The sequence below is a fragment of the Littorina saxatilis genome, linkage group LG1, assembly GCF_037325665.1.
Source record: "Littorina saxatilis isolate snail1 linkage group LG1, US_GU_Lsax_2.0, whole genome shotgun sequence".
NCBI lineage: Eukaryota > Metazoa > Mollusca > Gastropoda > Littorinimorpha > Littorinidae > Littorina > Littorina saxatilis.
Window position 1 is genome coordinate 2,675,100 of NC_090245.1, and position 22,042 is coordinate 2,697,141.

Genomic DNA, 22,042 nt, shown 5'->3' on the forward strand with positions numbered 1-22,042 from the left:
TTGGCTATGCTGATGCCTGTCTCTAACTCAGCGCTGTGTCCTTGTTGGCTGTGCTGATGCCTGTCTCTAACTCAGCGCTGTGTCCTTGTTGGCTGGGCTGATGCCTGTCTTTAACTCAGCGCTGTGTCCTTGTTGGGTGGGCTGATGTCTGTCTCTAACTCAGCGCTGTGTCCTTGTTGGCTGGGCTGATGCCTGTCTCTAACTCAGCGCTGTGTCCTTGTTGGCTGGGCTGATGCGAGACTCTAACTCAGCGCCGTGTCCTTGTTGGCTGGGCTGATGCGAGACTCTAACTCAGCGCTGTGTCCTTGTTGGCTGGGCTGATGCGAGACTCTAACTCAGCGCCGTGTCCTTGTTGACTGGGCTGATGCGAGACTCTAACTCAGCGCTGTGTCCTTGTTGGCTGGGCTGATGCCTGTCTCTAACTCAGCGCTGTGTCCTTGTTGGCTGGGCTGATGCGAGACTCTAACTCAGCGCTGTGTCCTTGTTGGCTGGGCTGATGCGAGACTCTAACTCAGCGCTGTGTCCTTGTTGGCTGGGCTGATGCCTGTCTCTAACTCAGCGCTGTGTCCTTGTTGGCTGGGCTGATGCGAGACTCTAACTCAGCGCTGTGTCCTTGTTGGCTATGCTGATGCGAGACTCTAACTCAGCGCTGTGTCCTTGTTGGCTGGGCTGATGCGAGGCTCTAACTCAGCGCTGTGTCCTTGTTGGCTGTGCTGATGCGAGACTCTAACTCAGCGCTGTGTCCTTGTTGGCTGGGCTGATGCCTGTCTCTAACTCAGCGCTGTGTCCTTGTTGACTGGGCTGATGCGAGACTCTAACTCAGCGCTGTGTCCTTGTTGGCTGGGCTGATGCGAGACTCTAACTCAGCGCTGTGTCCTTGTTGGCTGGGCTGATGCGAGACTCTACCTCAGCGCTGTGTCCTTGTTGGCTGGGCTGATGCGAGACTCTAACTCAGCGCTGTGTCCTTGTTGGCTGGGCTGATGCGAGACTCTAACTCAGCGCTGTGTCCTTGTTGGCTGTGCTGATGCCTGTCTTTAACTCAGCGCTGTGTCCTTGTTGGCTGGGCTGATGCCTGTCTCTAACTCAGCGCTGTGTCCTTGTTGGCTGGGCTGATGCCTGTCTCTAACTCAGCGCTGTGTCCTTGTTGGCTGGGCTGATGCCTGTCTCTAACTCAGCGCTGTGTCCTTGTTGGCTGGGCTGATGCCTGTCTCTAACTCAGCGCTGTGTCCTTGTTGGCTGGGCTGATGCCTGTCTCTAACTCAGCGCTGTGTCCTTGTTGGCTGTGCTGATGCGAGACTCTAACTCAGCGCTGTGTCCTTGTTGGCTGTGCTGATGCCTGTCTCTAACTCAGCGCTGTGTCCTTGTAGACTGTGCTGATGCCTGTCTCTAACTCAGCGCTGTGTCCTTGTTGGCTGGGCTGATGCCTGTCTCTAACTCAGCGCTGTTTCCTTGTTGGCTGGGCTGATGCGAGACTCTAACTCAGCGCTGTGTCCTTGTTGGCTGGGCTGATGCGAGACTCTAACTCAGCGCTGTGTCCTTGTTGGCTGGGCTGATGCGAGGCTCTAACTCAGCGCTGTGTCCTTGTTGGCTGGGCTGATGCGAGGCTCTAACTCAGCGCCGTGTCCTTGTTGGCTGGGCTGATGCGAGACTCTAACTCAGCGCTGTGTCCTTGTTGGCTGGGCTGATGCGAGACTCTAACTCAGCGCTGTGTCCTTGTTGGCTGGGCTGATGCGAGACTCTGACTCAGCGCTGTGTCCTTGTTGGCTGGGCTGATGCGAGACTCTAACTCAGCGCTGTGTCCTTGTTGGCTGGGCTGATGCGAGACTCTAACTCAGCGCTGTGTCCTTGTTGGCTGGGCTGATGCGAGACTCTAACTCAGCGCTGTGTCCTTGTTGGCTGGGCTGAGCCCTGTCTCTAACTCAGCGCTGTGTCCTTGTTGGCTGGGCTGATGCCTGTCTCTAACTCAGCGCTGTGTCCTTGTTGGCTGTGCTGATGCCTGTCTCTAACTCAGCGCTGTGTCCTTGTTGGCTGGGCTGATGCCTGTCTCTAACTCAGCGCTGTGTCCTTGTTGGCTGGGCTGATGCCTGTCTTTAACTCAGCGCTGTGTCCTTGTTGGCTGGGCTGATGCCTGTCTCTAACTCAGCGCTGTGTCCTTGTTGGCTGGGCTGATGCCTGTCTCTAACTCAGCGCCGTGTCCTTGTTGGCTGGGCTGATGCCTGTCTCTAACTCAGCGCTGTGTCCTTGTTGGCTGGGCTGATGCGAGACTCTAACTCAGCGCTGTGTCCTTTAGTCCAGGCATCTTAGCCACTTTAGTGAAGGGAACGTTGAAGTGACAATGACTAGGTTTAAAATGTCCCTTATCAGAAAGTTCAACCTCAGTCCTTTGATGTTTATTAAACACATTTTCATATAAAGTTGGCGCTTCATACGGAAAAATGGCTTTGAAATTGACCCAAATCCTTCTTTGGGCTCTGTAAATGTCGTTTGGGGGTATGGTTGTAAAATGGTATCTACTGGTCTGCCCAATGTATAAACTGAAAACTCTTTCTGCACCAGAACACGCAGAAAGGATTGTATCTGCCTGATGTCTGATGCTTTTCAAAATCCCCAACCACTAACACCTTCAAAACGGACTTTAACTGACACTGTTGTTTTTCCCTATATAATCCTTACTATTTTTCCGAGACGTCGTCGTGTTGTGTATTTAGCTTGCCACAACCTCATACATGGTCCTAAAAGTTAAAGTTGAAGAAAATACTAAAGATAAATGAAAAAGCTGACGCAGTGTCATTCGCACCGTGAATCCCCCCATGGGAACATACTAAAGTCTGGTTCCAAATAGGCTCAATTTCCTTCTATTTCTTTGTATTTCTGCCTCGTAGGGGTAGGGGTGTTCAAACCAAAGGCACCTTTAAACCAAAATTCAAATCACACATCTTACAATACTAAGACACTCAGCAGTAAAAGGGTGTCTGCTGGTAAAAAATTCCAAACAATCCTAAAAGTACTTCACTACTAAAAGTGCTTTAAAAAAGAGCCGTTATTTTTCCCTCTATATTCAGTATTGTGTTTTCTGCGAACATGTAGTCTATTTAGATGGTTGTCGTGTGCACTTGAGTTGCTAAAGCGTTTTCAGTTGGGCATATGTCGAAAAGCAAAGAATTAGCCCTTTGAAAACCATCAGAACTGTCACACAAAAATAACATTTACCTATCTCACCAACTGACCAAACATAGGGCTTTTCCTTATGTATTATGTATTGTCGTGTTTTTTGTAGCATACTTGTGAAAACAGCCACCACTGTTGTAAATGATACTTTAAAGAGCATTATTTCATTTTTACAGTTGAAGGACAACCTGGACTGCCGTATATTACAGCTGTTTTACAATCAGCCAAAATTTTCTTAACAAACGTATGTTAAGAACAACTCCCATAGTGAAATTGAAGGAAAACAAATTGAAAATCCCCCTGCCATAGAGGAGCTAAAGAATCAACAATAAACGACTGCATGGATAGCTTGATGCACGAATGCATTGCGGACATGTTTGTCTCCAACCAAGAGAAAGTTCCAAAAAATCCCTTTTGTGCTTCTTATTATACAGTGACGTCAAAGACAGCCTTTTCTGCTGTTCATACATTCAGGGGTTATGGTTACACTAAACGACGTAGTTGTAGCCATACTGCCATCCAGATTTATTTTTTCCTTGCGAGCAGTCACAGGGTGTTTGTGCTGTCTGCCAACCGTTAGATGACCCCGCCCAAGTCTGTTAAGGGACCGTTTGACCGTTATAGAACGCGTCTTTTTGATTTTTTGGCACAGTTGGAAACGGTTGATTTTTATCCCTACCATTGTTTCCAAACATTATATAGGAATGTTTTGTGAACAACGGATAATAGCCGCTACTCGCATGTGTAGCAAAAGTGAGCGTACATACTCACCCTGGTCGTCCAGCCGTTGTCCGTTGCCCGTCTTTATCTGTCTGTACTGAACATTACCTTTGGATATTTCTCCAACGCTATGAAGTGAAGAAACACCAAATGTTGCAAAATGTTGTATGACCCCAAGAGCTCAAAAAAGATACTTGAGAACCTTGACCTTACCTTAAGGTCAAGGTCACAGGGAGAATGAATGTGGTCTAAAAACTGCAAAATTTCACATTGTGCCAGTTTTCTGGAAAACAAATTAAAAACAGCGGGCTTAGTTTTGTATGGTATACAAGAAAAAGAAAGCCTTATCTTCTGATACCATTTTGGTTGACCTCGCTTCAATGTCAAGGTCAGAGGAGCCCTTCAAAGTTGAATTGTAGACATATTTTGATGTGAGCTTGCCCCTTTAACTTTACTATGGACGATATCTCTTACAAACTTAAACACTGAGTGGGGCGTTTGTTAGAATTTCATAGTGATCCACATCTGGCCACATGTCGTCAGTGTCAAGGTCACATTGACCCCTATCAAAAATGTGACCAAGACGGGTAAAGAAATCACTATTTAAAAGTGACCATGTGTCTTGATAAAAAGTGTTAAAAAGCACCATTATCCTTTGTATAATTATGTTGAATTACTGGTCTTATGTTCAGTGACCTTGGCCCTTGACTTTGGGTCAAGGTCATATGTATTTTCGTAAGAGAAATGTGTAAAACAATTTGTATCGAATGATGCTATTGACAGTTTCAATTGTTTGACCTTGAATTTCGAGGTCACATAAAGGTGAAAGTCATGTAAAGGATACAGTTAGCATGTTTCAATGTATATTTTATGAACCAGCTGTAAGACAAGTCCTACGGGCCTAACGCTTTCTTGCATTGAAATGCCTTTTCTCTTTTGCCTTCTTCTACGGTACCCCTTGGTTATAGAGGATCCAGCTCTGTATACATGTTTACCCACAAATGTATCCAGGCATCGTGGCCACTTTGAATTGATAGCCTTGTGATGTGTGACCTTTGATGATCTTGACCTTGGCCAAAGGTCATGTGTAATTTGGTAGGAAAAATCTGTAAACCAGTTCTAATAGTGTACAATGTCCTTGCCAGCTTCAGTTGTTAGACCTTCACCTTCAAGGTCACCTGAAGGTCAAGGTCACTTTAAGACAAAGGTCAAGCATGAGAGTCGCATGGGCTTTGCTTTGTTAAGATTTTTTACCAAGAGACATGGATTTCTTTACCCGGCTTGGTCACATTTTTCATAGGGGTCAATGTGACCTTGACCCTGACGATATGTGTCCAGATGTGGCTCACTATGAAATTCTAACAAACGCCCCACTCAGTGTTTAAGTTTGTAAGAGATATCGTCCATAGTAAAGTTAAAGGGGCAAGCTCACATCAAAATATGTCTACAATTCAACTTTGAAGGGCTCCTCTGACCTTGACATTGAAGCGAGGTCAACCAAACTGGTATCAATAGATAGGGCTTTCTTTTTCTTTACCATACAAAACTAAGCCCGCTGTTTTTAATTTGTTTTCCAGAAAACTGGCACAATGTGAAATTTTGCAGTTTTTAGACCACATTCATTCTCCCTGTGACCTTGACCTTAAGGTAAGGTCAAGGTTCTCAAGTATCTTTTTTGAGCTCTTGGGGTCATACAACATTTTGCAACATTTGGTGTTTCTTCACTTCATAGCGTTGGAGAAATATCCAAAGGTAATGTTCAGTACAGACAGATAAAGACGGGCAACGGACAACGGCTGGACGACCAGGGTGAGTATGTACGCTCACTTTTGCTACACATGCGAGTAGCGGCTATTATCCGTTGTTCACAAAACATTCCTATATAATGTTTGGAAACAATGGTAGGGATAAAAATCAACCGTTTCCAACTGTGCCAAAAAATCAAAAAGACGCGTTCTATAACGGTCAAACGGTCCCTTAACAGACTTGGGCGGGGTCATCTAACGGTTGGCAGACAGCACAAACACCCTGTGACTGCTCGCAAGGAAAAAATAAATCTGGATGGCAGTATGGCTACAACTACGTCGTTTAGTGTAACCATAACCCCTGAATGTATGAACAGCAGAAAAGGCTGTCTTTGACGTCACTGTATAATAAGAAGCACAAAAGGGATTTTTTGGAACTTTCTCTTGGTTGGAGACAAACATGTCCGCAATGCATTCGTGCATCAAGCTATCCATGCAGTCGTTTATTGTTGATTCTTTAGCTCCTCTATGGCAGGGGGATTTTCAATTTGTTTTCCTTCAATTTCACTATGGGAGTTGTTCTTAACATACGTTTGTTAAGAAAATTTTGGCTGATTGTAAAACAGCTGTAATATACGGCAGTCCAGGTTGTCCTTCAACTGTAAAAATGAAATAATGCTCTTTAAAGTATCATTTACACCAGTGGTGGCTGTTTTCACAAGTATGCTACAAAAAACACGACAATACATAATACATAAGGAAAAGCCCTATGTTTGGTCAGTTGGTGAGATAGGTAAATGTTATTTTTGTGTGACAGTTCTGATGGTTTTCAAAGGGCTAATTCTTTGCTTTTCGACATATGCCCAACTGAAAACGCTTTAGCAACTCAAGTGCACACGACAACCATCTAAATAGACTACATGTTCGCAGAAAACACAATACTGAATATAGAGGGAAAAATAACGGCTCTTTTTAAAAGCACTTTTAGTAGTGAAGTACTTTTAGGATTGTTTGGAATTTTTTACCAGCAGACACCCTTTTACTGCTGAGTGTCTTAGTATTGTAAGATGTGTGATTTGAATTTTGGTTTAAAGGTGCCTTTGGTTTGAACACCCCTACCCCTACGAGGCAGAAATACAAAGAAATAGAAGGAAATTGAGCCTATTTGGAACCAGACTTTAGTATGTTCCCATGGGGGGATTCACGGTGCGAATGACACTGCGTCAGCTTTTTCATTTATCTTTAGTATTTTCTTCAACTTTAACTTTTAGGACCATGTATGAGGTTGTGGCAAGCTAAATACACAACACGACGACGTCTCGGAAAAATAGTAAGGATTATATAGGGAAAAACAACAGTGTCAGTTAAAGTCCGTTTTGAAGGTGTTAGTGGTTGGGGATTTTGAAAAGCATCAGACATCAGGCAGATACAATCCTTTCTGCGTGTTCTGGTGCAGAAAGAGTTTTCAGTTTATACATTGGGGTGACCAGTAGATACCATTTTACAACCATACCCCCAAACGACATTTACAGAGCCCAAAGAAGGATTTGGGTCAATTTCAAAGCCATTTTTCCGTATGAAGCGCCAACTTTATATGAAAATGTGTTTAATAAACATCAAAGGACTGAGGTTGAACTTTCTGATAAGGGACATTTTAAACCTAGTCATTGTCACTTCAACGTTGTTCTCTAATATGCCTGGACTACTTGTTGGCTGGGCTGATGCGAGACTCTAACTCAGCGCTGTGTCCTTGTTGGCTGGGCTGATGCGAGGCTCTAACTCAGCGCCGTGTCCTTGTTGGCTGGGCTGATGCGAGACTCTAACTCAGCGCTGTGTCCTTGTTGGCTGGGCTGATGCGAGACTCTAACTCAGCGCTGTGTCCTTGTTGGCTGGGCTGATGCGAGACTCTAACTCAGCGCTGTGTCCTTGTTGGCTGGGCTGATGCGAGACTCTAACTCAGCGCTGTGTCCTTGTTGGCTGGGCTGATGCGAGACTCTAACTCAGCGCTGTGTCCTTGTTGGCTGGGCTGATGCGAGACTCTAACTCAGCGCTGTGTCCTTGTTGGCTGGGCTGATGCCTGTCTCTAACTCAGCGCTGTGTCCTTGTTGGCTGGGCTGATGCCTGTCTCTAACTCAGCGCTGTGTCCTTGTTGGCTGTGCTGATGCCTGTCTCTAACTCAGCGCTGTGTCCTTGTTGGCTGGGCTGATGCCTGTCTCTAACTCAGCGCTGTGTCCTTGTTGGCTGGGCTGATGCCTGTCTTTAACTCAGCGCTGTGTCCTTGTTGGCTGGGCTGATGCCTGTCTCTAACTCAGCGCTGTGTCCTTGTTGGCTGGGCTGATGCCTGTCTCTAACTCAGCGCCGTGTCCTTGTTGGCTGGGCTGATGCGAGGCTCTAACTCAGCGCTGTGTCCTTGTTGGCTGTGCTGATGCCTGTCTCTAACTCAGCGCTGTGTCCTTGTTGGCTGGGCTGATGTCTGTCTCTAACTCAGCGCTGTGTCCTTGTTGGCTGGGCTGATGCCTGTCTCTAACTCAGCGCTGTGTCCTTGTTGGCTATGCTGATGCGAGACTCTAACTCAGCGCTGTGTCCTTGTTGGCTGGGCTGATGCGAGACTCTAACTCAGCGCTGTGTCCTTGTTGGCTGTGCTGATGCGAGACTCTAACTCAGCGCTGTGTCCTTGTTGGCTGGGCTGATGCGAGGCTCTAACTCAGCGCTGTGTCCTTGTTGACTGTGCTGATGCCTGTCTCTAACTCAGCGCTGTGTCCTTGTTGGCTGTGCTGATGCCTGTCTCTAACTCAGCGCTGTGTCCTTGTTGGCTGTGCTGATGCCTGTCTCTAACTCAGCGCTGTGTCCTTGTTGGCTGGGCTGATGCCTGTCTCTAACTCAGCGCTGTGTCCTTGTTGGCTGGGCTGATGCCTGTCTCTAACTCAGCGCTGTGTCCTTGTTGGCTGGGCTGATGCCTGTCTCTAACTCAGCGCTGTGTCCTTGTTGGCTGGGCTGATGCGAGACTCTAACTCAGCGCTGTGTCCTTGTTGGCTGGGCTGATGCGAGACTCTAACTCAGCGCTGTGTCCTTGTTGGCTGGGCTGATGCGAGACTCTAACTCAGCGCTGTGTCCTTGTTGGCTGGGCTGATGCCTGTCTCTAACTCAGCGCTGTGTCCTTGTTGGCTGTGCTGATGCCTGTCTCTAACTCAGCGCCGTGTCCTTGTTGGCTGTGCAGACCGCTGGACTATGACCGCAAGGAGGGAGCCTTCTGCAGATTCACGGTGGTGGCCAAGGACCGCGGAACGCCCCCCAGGTCGGCGTCGTCCAGTGTGCAGGTGACCGTGACCAACATCAACGACGAGGCGCCAGAGTTCACCATCCCGGACGGAGTGGAGTACCGGGTGTTGGAAAACGCTGCCGTCAACCACGTCATCACTCAGATACAGGCCACAGACAAAGACGGGGATGTCGTGACCTACAGCTTTAGATGTGAGTATGTAGTGGTGTGTAGTGTGGAAGTGGTTGTAGCCAAAGATATCCAGTATGTAGTGGTGTGCAGTGTGGTAGTGGTTGTAGCCAAAGATATCCAGTATGTAGTGGTGAGTAGTGTGGAAGTGGTTGTAGCCAAAGATATCCAATATCTAGTGGTGTGTTGTGTGGTGGTGGTTGTAGCCAAAGATATCCAGTATGTAGTGGTGTGTAGTGTGGAAGTGGTTGTAGCCAAAGATATGAAGTATGTAGTGGTGTGTAGTGTGCAAGTGGTTGTAGCCAAAGATATCCAGTATGTAATGGTGTGTTGTGTGGTTGTGGTTGTAGCCACAGATATCCAGTGTGTAGTGGCTGCTCCGCCTGGCGTCTGGCATTATGGGGTTAGTGCTAGGACTGGTTGGTCCGGTGTCAGAATAATGTGACTGGGTGTGACATGAAGCCTGTGCTGCGACTTCTGTCTTGTGTGTGGCGCAAGTTAAATGTCAAAGCAGCACCGCCCTGATATGGCCCTTCGTGGTCGGCTGGGCGTTAAGCAAACAAACAAAGAAATCCCACGATTGACAAAAGGGTCTTTCCTGGCAAAATTGTATAGGCATAGATAAAAATGTCCACCAGAATACCCGTGTGACTTGGAATAATAGGCCGTGAAAAGTAGGATATGCGCCGAAATGGCTGCGATCTGCTGGCCGATGTGAATGCGTTATGTATTGTGTAAAAAAATTTCATCTCACACGGCATAAATAAATCCCTGCGCCTTGAATATGTGCGCGTAATAAATTGCATAAAATAAATACATCCCTGCGCTTAGAACTGTACCCCCGGAATACGCGCGATATAAGCTTCATATTGATTGATAGCCAAAGATATCCAGTCTGTAGTGGTGTGTAGTGTGGACGTGGTTGTAGCCACAAATATCCAGTATGTAGTGGTGTGTAGTGTGGTAGTGGTTGTAGCCAAAAATATCCAGTATGTAGTGGTGTGTAGTGTGGTAGTGGTTGTAGCCAAAGATATCCAGTATGTAATGGTGTGTAGTGTGGTTGTGGTTGTAGCCACAGATATCCAGTATGTAGTGGTGTGATAGTGGTTTAGCCGAAGATATCCAATATGTAGTGGTGTGTAGTGTGGTAGTGGTTGTAGCCAAAAATATCCAGTATGTAGTGGTGTGTAGTGTGGTAGCGGTTGTAGCCAAAGATATCCAGTATGTAGTGGTGTGTAGTGTGGAAGTGGTTGTAGCCAAAGATATCCAATATGTAGTGGTGTGTAGTGTGGACGTGGTTGTAGCCAAAGATATCCAGTATGTAATGGTTGTAGTGTGGTTGTGGTTGTAGCCACAGATATCCAGTATGTGGTGGTGGGATATTGGTTGTGGCCAAAGATATCCAATATGTAGTGGTGTGTAGTGTGGTAGTGGTTGTAGCCAAAGATATCCAGTATGTAGTAGTGTGTAGTGTGGACGTGGTTGTTGCCAAAGATATCCAGTATGTAGTGGTGTGTAGTGTGGTAGTGGTTGTGGACAAATATATCCAGTATGTAGTGGTGTGTAGTGTGGTAGTGGTTGTGGCCAAAGATATCTAGTATGTAGTGGTGTGTAGTGTGGTAGTGGTTGTGGCCAAAGATATCCAGTATGTAGTGGTGTGTTGTGTGGTAGTGGTTGTGGCCAAAGATATCTAGTATGTAGTGGTGTGTAGTGTGGTAGTGGTTGTGGACAAATATATCCAGTATGTAGTGGTGTGTTGTGTGGTAGTGGTTGTGGCCAAAGATATCTAGTATGTAGTGGTGTGTAGTGTGGTAGTGGTTGTGGACAAATATATCCAGTATGTAGTGGTGTGTAGTGTGGACGTGGTTGTTGCCAAAGATATCCAGTATGTAGTGGTGTGTAGTGTGGAAGTGGTTGTAGCCAAAGATATCCAATATGTAGTGGTGTGTAGTGTGGACGTGGTTGTAGCCAAAGATATCCAGTATGTAATGGTTGTAGCCAAAGATATCCAGTATGTAGTGGTGTGTAGTGTGGTAGTGGTTGTGGCCAAAGATATCCAGTATGTAGTGGTATGTAGTGTGGTAGTGGTTGTAGCCAAAGATATTCAGCATATAAAAACATTTTTGAAATGAAATATGACAAAGAAGTGAACTTAAATGGATATGTCAAGAAGAATTTTACAAAGATAAGTGTAAGTTTTTGAGAAATGTTCAAAGCATAAATCTTGGTCTGTCACGGCATGTGCTTTGTACTTGGTTCTTGCCCTGTATTCAGTTGAATATTCCGTGAAACGATCTCTGATTTCTGGAGTGTCACATGTGCACTGTGTCTATTTTAGCGGGGTCCCAGAACGACGGAAAATTCGAGATTGCCCGGCAGACGGGGCTGATCAAGCTGACCCAGACCATCCAGCCGGCTGATGACCGTTTCACGCTGGTCATCCTGGCGCGAGATGACGGCAGCTGCTGTACAGGGACCACTACTCTCACCAGTACTGCCACCATCTACGTGCAGGTGACATTTATGTTCCCGTTTTTTTTTGCTGAAAGCTTTTGTTGTTGTCTGTTGTTTTGTTATTCCATATTAGAAATACTCAGTTCCTTTTCAAAAGGATAATCAGAAGTTTATCAGAAGGGGTTCCAAAGCGCCCATTGATAGTAAGGTCTTAGTGAAACCTGTGAAAGTTAAAGGCACATCGCTTTGTGTGAAAGCATCTAAGATCTGGCCAGGCATTTACATGGGATACCACTATCCTTCCATTTGGGCACATGCCAAAAGTCAACACCGCCAGTGTTTTTTGTTTTTCAGAGAAATTAATTCATAACAGAAGGTCCCCTCTGCACTGTGGACTTGGTTTGTGTCCAGGTGGAGAGTGGGTCTCACCTCGTGATAAGGGCTGCCCAGATGTCAGATATTGAGTCCGATCACCTCGTGATAAGGGCTGCCCACATGTCAGATATTGAGTCCGATCACCTCGTGATAAGGGCTGCCCAGATGTCAGATAGTGAGTCCGATCACCTCGTGATAAGGGCTGCCCAGATGTCAGATATTGAGTCCGATCACCTCGTGATAGGGCTGTCCACATGTCAGATATTGAGTCCGATCACCTCGTGATAAGGGCTGCCCAGATGTCAGATATTGAGTCCGATCACCTCGTGATAAGGGCTGCCCAGATGTCAGATATTGAGTCCGATCACCTCGTGATAAGGGCTGCCCACATGTCAGATATTGAGTCCGATCACCTCGTGATAAAGGCTGCCCAGATGTCAGATAGTGAGTCCGATCACCTCGTGATAAGGGCTGCCCACATGTCAGATAGTGAGTCCGATCACCTCGTGATAAGTGCTGCCCAGATGTCAGATATTGAGTCCGATCACCTCGTGATAAGGGCTGCCCAGATGTCAGATATTGAGTCCGATCACCTCGTGATAAAGGCTGCCCACATGTCAGATATTGAGTCCGATCACCTCGTGATAAAGGCTGCCCACATGTCAGATATTGAGTCCGATCACCTCGTGATAAGTGCTGCCCACATGTCAGATATTGAGTCCGATCACCTCGTGATAAGTGCTGCCCACATGTCAGATATTGAGTCCGATCACCTCGTGATAAAGGCTGCCCACATGTCAGATTTTGAGTCCGATCACCTCGTGATAAGGGCTGCCCACATGTCGGATATTGAGTCCGATCACCTCGTGATAAGGGCTGCCCAGATGTCAGATATTGAGTCCGATCACCTCGTGATAAAGGCTGCCCACATGTCAGATATTGAGTCCGATCACCTCGTGATAAAGGCTGCCCACATGTCAGATATTGAGTCCGATCACCTCGTGATAAGTGCTGCCCAGATGTCAGATATTGAGTCCGATCACCTCGTGATAAAGGCTGCCCACATGTCAGATATTGAGTCCGATCACCTCGTGATGAGGGCTGCCCACATGTCAGATATTGAGTCCGATCACCTCGTGATAAAGGCTGCCCACATGTCAGATATTGAGTCCGATCACCTCGTGATAAAGGCTGCCCACATTGGATTGGATAGGATTGGATTGGATAAGATTTACAGTCCAGTGAGGTTACCCTCATGGAAATTCGGGCTGCTTTCTCCCCGGGGAAAGCGAGCTGCCATACATACGGCGCTACCCATATTTTTATTTTTTTTTCCTGCATGCGTGTATTCATGTTTCCTGAGACTTAATGCCGTGTGAGATGGAATTTTTTTTACTTTATTCCAAGTCACACGGGTATTTGATGGACATTTTTATCTATTTCTATACAATTTTGCCAGGAAAGACCCTTTTGTCAATCGTGGGATCTTTAACGTGCACACCCCAATGTAGTGTACACGAAGGGACCTCGGTTTTTCGTCTCATCCGAAAGACTAGCACTTGAACCCACCACCTAGGTTAGGAAAGGGGGGAGAAAATTGCGGCCTGACCCAGGCCTGAACACGCAACCTCTCGCTTCCGAGCGCAAGTGCGTTACCACTCGGCCACCACACATGTCAGATATTGAGTCCGATCACCTCGTGATAAGTGCTGCCCAGATGTCAGATATTGAGTCCGATCACCTCGTGATAAAGGCTGCCCACATGTCAGATATTGAGTCCGATCACCTCGTGATAAGTGCTGCCCAGATGTCAGATATTGAGTCCGATCACCTCGTGATAAGTGCTGCCCACATGTCAGATATTGAGTCCGATCACCTCGTGATAAAGGCTGCCCACATGTCAGATATTGAGTCCGATCACCTCGTGATAAGTGCTGCCCACATGTCAGATATTGAGTCCGATCACCTCGTGATAAAGGCTGCCCACATGTCAGATATTGAGTCCGATCACCTCGTGATAAGTGCTGCCCACATGTCAGATATTGAGTCCGATCACCTCGTGATAAGTGCTGCCCACATGTCAGATATTGAGTCCGATCACCTCGTGATAAGTGCTGCCCAGATGTCAGATATTGAGTCCGATCACCTCGTGATAAGTGCTGCCCACATGTCAGATATTGAGTCCGATCACCTCGTGATAAGAGCTGCCCACATGTCAGATATTGAGTCCGATCACCTCGTGATAAGTGCTGCCCACATGTCAGATATTGAGTCCGATCACCTCGTGATAAGTGCTGCCCAGATGTCAGATATTGAGTCCGATCACCTCGTGATAAGGGCTGCCCACATATCAGATATAGAGTCCGATCACCTCGTGATAAGTGCTGCCCACATGTCAGATATTGAGTCCGATCACCTCGTGATAAGTGCTGCCCACATGTCAGATATTGAGTCCGATCACCTCGTGATAAAGGCTGCCCACATGTCAGATATTGAGTCCGATCATCTCGCGATAAGTGCTGCCCACATGTCAGATATTGAGTCCGATCACCTCGTGATAAAGGCTGCCCACATGTCAGATATTGAGTCCGATCACCTCGTGATAAGGGCTGCCCAGATGTCAGATATTGAGTCCGATCACCTCGTGATAAGGGCTGCCCAGATGTCAGATATTGAGTCCGATCACCTCGTGATAAGAGCTGCCCACATGTCAGATATTGAGTCCGATCACCTCGTGATAAGGGCTGCCCACATGTCAGATGTTGAGTCCGATCACCTCGTGATAAAGGCTGCCCACATGTCAGATATTGAGTCCGATCACCTCGTGATAAGTGCTGCCCACATGTCAGATATTGAGTCCGATCACCTCGTGATAAGTGCTGCCCAGATGTCAGATATTGAGTCCGATCACCTCGTGATAAGGGCTGCCCACATGTCAGATGTTGAGTCCGATCACCTCGTGATAAGTGCTGGCCACATGTCAGATATTGAGTCCGATCACCTCGTGATAAAGGCTGCCCACATGTCAGATATTGAGTCCGATCACCTCGTGATAAGGGCTGCCCACATGTCAGATATTGAGTCCGATCACCTCGTGATAAAGGCTGCCCACATGTCAGATATTGAGTCCGATCACCTCGTGATAAAGGCTGCCCACATGTCAGATATTGAGTCCGATCACCTCGTGATAAAGGCTGCCCACATGTCAGATATTGAGTCCGATCACCTCGTGATAAAGGCTGCCCACATGTCAGATATTGAGTCCGATCACCTCGTGATAAGGGCTGCCCACATGTCAGATATTGAGTCCGATCACCTCGTGATAAGGGCTGTCCACATGTCAGATATTGAGTCCGATCACCTCGTGATAAGTGCTGCCCAGATGTCAGATATTGAGTCCGATCACCTCGTGATAAGGGCTGCCCACATGTCAGATATTGAGTCCAATCACCTCGTGATAAGTGCTGCCCAGATGTCAGATATTGAGTCCGATCACCTCGTGATAAGTGCTGCCCACATGTCAGATATTGAGTCCGATCACCTCGTGATAAGAGCTGCCCACATGTCAGATATTGAGTCCGATCACCTCGTGATAAGTGCTGCCCACATGTCAGATATTGAGTCCGATCACCTCGTGATAAGTGCTGCCCAGATGTCAGATATTGAGTCCGATCACCTCGTGATAAGGGCTGCCCACATATCAGATATAGAGTCCGATCACCTCGTGATAAGTGCTGCCCACATGTCAGTTATTGAGTCCGATCACCTCGTGATAAGTGCTGCCCACATGTCAGATATTGAGTCCGATCACCTCGTGATAAAGGCTGCCCACATGTCAGATATTGAGTCCGATCATCTCGTGATAAGTGCTGCCCACATGTCAGATATTGAGTCCGATCACCTCGTGATAAAGGCTGCCCACATGTCAGATATTGAGTCCGATCACCTCGTGATAAGGGCTGCCCAGATGTCAGATATTGAGTCCGATCACCTCGTGATAAGGGCTGCCCAGATGTCAGATATTGAGTCCGATCACCTCGTGATAAGGGCTGCCCACATGTCAGATATTGTGTCCGATCACCTCGTGATAAGGGCTGCCCAGATGTCAGATATTGAGTCCGATCACCTCGTGATAAGGGCTGCCCACATGTCAGATGTTGAGTCCGATCACCTCGTGATAAGTGCTGGCCACATGTCAGATATTGAGTCCGATCACCTCGTGATAAAGGCTGCCCACATGTCAGATATTGAGTCCGATCACCTCGTGATAAGGGCTGCCCACATGTCAGATGTTGAGTCCGATCACCTCGTGATAAGGGCTGCCCACATGTCAGATGTTGAGTCCGATCACCTCGTGATAAGTGCTGCCCACATGTCAGATGTTGAGTCCGATCACCTCGTGATAAAGGCTGCCCACATTGGATTGGATAGGATTGGATTGGATAAGATTTACAGTCCATTGAGGTTACCCTCATGGAAATTCGGGCTGCTTTCTCCCCGGGGAAAGCGAGCTGCCATACATACGGCGCTACCCATATTTTGTTTCCTGCATGCGTGTATTCATGTTTCCTGAGACTTAATACCGTGTGAGATGGAATTTTTTTTTACTTTATTCCAAGTCCCACGGGTATTTGATGGACATTTTTATCTATGTCTATACAATTTTGCCAGGAAAGACCCTTTTGTCAATCGTGGGATCTTTAACGTGCACACCCCAATGTAGTGTACACGAAGGGACCTCGGTTTTTCGTCTCATCCGAAAGACTAGCACTTGAACCCACCACCTAGGTTAGGAAAGGGGGGAGAAAATTGCGGCCTGACCCAGGCCTGAACACGCAACCTCTCGCTTCCGAGCGCAAGTGCGTTACCACTCGGCCACCACACATGTCAGATATTGAGTCCGATCACCTCGTGATAAGTGCTGCCCAGATGTCAGATATTGAGTCCGATCACCTCGTGATAAAGGCTGCCCACATGTCAGATATTGAGTCCGATCACCTCGTGATAAGTGCTGCCCAGATGTCAGATATTGAGTCCGATCACCTCGTGATAAGTGCTGCCCACATGTCAGATATTGAGTCCGATCACCTCGTGATAAAGGCTGCCCACATGTCAGATATTGAGTCCGATCACCTCGTGATAAAGGCTGCCCACATGTCAGATATTGAGTCCGATCACCTCGTGATAAGTGCTGCCCACATGTCAGATATTGAGTCCGATCACCTCGTGATAAAGGCTGCCCACATGTCAGATATTGAGTCCGATCACCTCGTGATAAGTGCTGCCCACATGTCAGATATTGAGTCCGATCACCTCGTGATAAGTGCTGCCCACATGTCAGATATTGAGTCCGATCACCTCGTGATAAAGGCTGCCCACATGTCAGATATTGAGTCCGATCACCTCGTGATAAGTGCTGGCCACATGTCAGATAGTGAGTCCGATCACCTCGTGATAAGTGCTGCCCACATGTCAGATATTGAGTCCGATCACCTCGTGATAAACGCTGCCCACATGTCAGATATTGAGTCCGATCACCTCGTGATAAGTGCTGGCCACATGTCAGATATTGAGTCCGATCACCTCGTGATAAGTGCTGCCCACATGTCAGATATTGAGTCCGATCACCTCGTGATAAAGGCTGCCCACATGTCAGATATTGAGTCCGATCACCTCGTGATAAGTGCTGCCCACATGTCAGATATTGAGTCCGATCACCTCGTGATAAGGGCTGCCCAGATGTCAGATATTGAGTCCGATCACCTCGTGATAAGTGCTGCCCACATGTCAGATATTGAGTCCGATCACCTCGTGATAAGTGCTGCCCACATGTCAGATATTGAGTCCGATCACCTCGTGATAAGTGCTGCCCAGATGTCAGATATTGAGTCCGATCACCTCGTGATAAGTGCTGCCCACATGTCAGATATTGAGTCCGATCACCTCGTGATAAGTGCTGCCCACATGTCAGATAGTGAGTCCGATCACCTCGTGATAAGTGCTGCCCAGATGTCAGATATTGAGTCCGATCACCTCGTGATAAGGGCTGCCCACATGTCAGATATTGAGTCCGATCACCTCGTGATAAGTGCTGCCCACATGTCAGATATTGAGTCCGATCACCTCGTGATAAGTGCTGCCCACATGTCAGATATTGAGTCCGATCACCTCGTGATAAAGGCTGCCCACATGTCAGATATTGAGTCCGATCATCTCGTGATAAGTGCTGCCCACATGTCAGATATTGAGTCCGATCACCTCGTGATAAGGGCTGCCCACATGTCAGATAGTGAGTCCGATCACCTCGTGATAAGGGCTGCCCAGATGTCAGATATTGAGTCCGATCACCTCGTGATAAGGGCTGCCCAGATGTCAGATATTGAGTCCGATCACCTCGTGATAAGGGCTGCCCACATGTCAGATATTGAGTCCGATCACCTCGTGATAAGAGCTGCCCACATGTCAGATGTTGAGTCCGATCACCTCGTGATAAAGGCTGCCCACATGTCAGATATTGAGTCCGATCACCTCGTGATAAGTGCTGCCCACATGTCAGATATTGAGTCCGATCACCTCGTGATAAGTGCTGCCCAGATGTCAGATATTGAGTCCGATCACCTCGTGATAAGGGCTGCCCACATGTCAGATATTGTGTCCGATCACCTCGTGATAAGGGCTGCCCACATGTCAGATATTGAGTCCGATCACCTCGTGATAAGGGCTGCCCACATGTCAGATGTTGAGTCCGATCACCTCGTGATAAGGGCTGCCCACATGTCAGATGTTGAGTCCGATCACCTCGTGATAAGGGCTGCCCACATGTCAGATGTTGAGTCCGATCACCTCGTGATAAGGGCTGCCCACATGTCAGATGTTGAGTCCGATCACCTCGTGATAAGGGCTGCCCACATGTCAGATATTGTGTCCGATCACCTCGTGATAAGGGCTGCCCACATGTCAGATATTGAGTCCGATCACCTCGTGATAAGGGCTGCCCACATGTCAGATGTTGAGTCCGATCACCTCGTGATAAGGGCTGCCCACATGTCAGATGTTGAGTCCGATCACCTCGTGATAAGGGCTGCCCACATGTCAGATGTTGAGTCCGATCACCTCGTGATAAGGGCTGCCCACATGTCAGATATTGAGTCCGATCACCTCGTGATAAGTGCTGCCCACATGTCAGATATTGAGTCCGATCACCTCGTGATAAAGGCTGCCCACATGTCAGATATTGAGTCCGATCACCTCGTGATAAAGGCTGCCCACATGTCAGATATTGAGTCCGATCACCTCGTGATAAAGGCTGCCCACATGTCAGATATTGAGTCCGATCACCTCGTGATAAAGGCTGCCCAGATGTCAGATAGTGAGTCCGATCACCTCGTGATAAGGGCTGCCCACATGTCAGATATTGAGTCCGATCACCTCGTGATAAGGGCTGCCCACATGTCAGATATTGAGTCCGATCACCTCGTGATAAGTGCTGCCCACATGTCAGATATTGAGTCCGATCACCTCGTGATAAAGGCTGCCCACATGTCAGATATTGAGTCCGATCACCTCGTGATAAGTGCTGCCCAGATGTCAGATATTGAGTCCGATCACCTCGTGATAAGGGCTGCCCAGATGTCAGATAGTGAGTCCGATCACCTCGTGATAAGGGCTGCCCAGATGTCAGATATTGAGTCCAATCACCTCGTGATAAGGGCTGCCCACATGTCAGATGTTGAGTCCGATCGTTTCATGGGGAGGGCTGTGCCTTTAACCTTTGTATTACCTCTACTGCACTTCTCAGCGTTATTTTGGTGTGCAAAGCATGCACTGTTGTCTGCTTTCCGCTCAGAGGAGCAAGGTCACTCAACTTCAACCGCGTAAGTTTCAAGTTACAATTTTTATTCTTGCTTCTGAAAAGCGCAAATATGTTGAACAAGAATGGTCAAAAGATGATTCTTTCTTTCTTTTCTTTATTTGGTGTTTAACGTCGTTTTCAACCATTCAAGGTTATATCGCGACGGTCAAAAGATGTTGATATTCTTATGAAGTTGTGTCGACAAAAACAAGTTTATATTTACTGTTTCTGAGTGGATTGTTTGTAGAAGAAGGAGAAGTAATGGTGATGTGTGTTCTTTCCCAGGTTAACGGTGTCAACACACAGAAGCCGACTTTTACATCGTGTTCCAGCTACAGTCCTTCCATCGCAGAACACTCTGCTGTCGGCACTGCTGTTCAAACGGTTTGAATGATTATTGTTTTGTACGTACACATGGCTATGTGTGTGTGTGTGTGTGTGTGTGTGTGTGTGTGTGTGTGTGTGTGTGTGTGTGTGTGTGTGTGTGTGTGCGTGCGTGCGTGCGTGCGTGCGTGCGTGCGTGCGTGCGTGCGTGCGTTTGAGTCTTGAATTCTTAGTTTTAGATTAATCTTAACCACTGACATGTTCATAATTTGAGGGACTAGGTGCGACTGTGTGTGTGTGTGTGTGTGTGTGTGTGTGTGTGTGTGTGTGTGTGTGTGTGTGTGTTAAAAAAAGGTATTCACTTTTTATATTTAGTCAAGTTTTGACTAAATATTTTAACATCGAGGGGGAATCGAAACGAGGGTCGTGGTGTATGTGCGTGTGTGTGCGTGTGTGTGTGTGTGTGTCTGTGTGTGTGTGTAGAGCGATTCAGACTAAACTACTGGACCGATCTTTATGAAATTTGACATGAGAGTTCCTGGGTATGAAATCCCCATACGTTTTTTTCATTTTTTTGATAAATGTCTTTGATGACGTCATATCCGGCTTTTCGTGAAAGTTGAGGCGGCACTGTCACGCCCTAATTTTTCAACCAAATTGGTTGAAATTTTGGTCAAGTAATCTTCGATGAAGCCCGGACTTCGGTATTGCATTTCAGCGTGGTGGCTTAAAAATTAATTAATGACTTTGGTCATTAAAAATCTGAAAATTGTAAAAAAAAATAAAAATTTATAAAACGATCCAAATTTACGTTTATCTTATTCTCCATCATTTGCTGATTCCAAAAACATATAAATATGTTATATTCGGATTAAAAACAAGCTCTGAAAATTAAATATATAAAAATTATTATCAAAATTAAATTGTCGAAATCAATTTAAAAACACTTTCATCTTATTTCTTGTCGGTTCCTGATTCCAAAAACATATAGATATGATATGTTTGGATTAAAAACACGCTCAGAAAGTTAAAACAAAGAGAGGTACAGAAAAGCGTGCTATCCTTCTTAGCGCAACTACTACCCCGCTCTTCTTGTCAATTTCACTGCCTTTGCCATGAGCGGTGGACTGACGATGCTACGAGTATACGGTCTTGCTGAAAAATGGCATTGCGTTCAGTTTCATTTTGTGAGTTCGACAGCTACTTGACTAAATATTGTATTTTCGCCTTACGCGACTTGTTTTTTTATCATAATGTGCATTGCAGGGAAAATGAATAATCTGATGTGTTATGCACGAACAATGAATAATCTGATGTCGTATGCAGGGACAACGAATAATCTGATGTCGTATGCAGGGACAACGAATAATCTGATGTCGTATGCACGGATAATGAATAATCTGATGTCTTATGCAGGGACAACGAATAATCTGATGTCGTATGCACGGATAATGAATAATCTGATGTCTTATGCACGAACAATGAATAATCTGATGTCCTATGTCCTACAGGTGTCCGCAACGGACGGTGACCGAGGTCCTAACGGCGTGGTGACGTACACCATCACAACGGATCCTGCAGGCATCTTCACCATCAACTCTACCACGGGGGACATCGTTGTTGTCGTTAACACGATTGACCGTGAGCAGTACCCGTTCAGTCAGGTGGGCATTCTTTAGGTTTTGTTGTTGTTTATCTTTTGTCAATACTTTATTATTCCGTTGCTGGGACATTTGAGTCGCTTTCTCCCAGTAGAAAGCTAGCAGCACGTGCATGTGTAGGTGTAATCAGCCACCTGCACTTCTGACACAATGACATAGGTCAGTTTCATGCCACAGTAGTGACACAGGGTTGGACATGGATACTGTCTCTGAGTCTACATATAAACCTGACCCTTGTCCGCCCTAGCCTGGATTCATAACCTGACTCAAGGATTACAAGTCTGGTACTCCCACT

The 22,042-nt window shown here is 46.8% G+C and overlaps 1 protein-coding gene across 1 annotated transcript in view; it reads left to right on the top strand.

Annotated features, from left to right (window-relative positions):
* The window catches only part of LOC138967381 (neural-cadherin-like), a 54,126-nt gene that overhangs the window by 29,200 nt on the left and 2,884 nt on the right, over positions 1 to 22,042 (top strand). The window contains exons 8-11 of the mRNA XM_070340294.1: positions 8,851 to 9,104; positions 11,420 to 11,595; positions 20,048 to 20,146; positions 21,598 to 21,750. Coding sequence (XP_070196395.1) covers positions 8,851 to 9,104; positions 11,420 to 11,595; positions 20,048 to 20,146; positions 21,598 to 21,750 — 682 coding nt within the window. The remainder of the gene's footprint in view (positions 1 to 8,850; positions 9,105 to 11,419; positions 11,596 to 20,047; positions 20,147 to 21,597; positions 21,751 to 22,042) is intronic.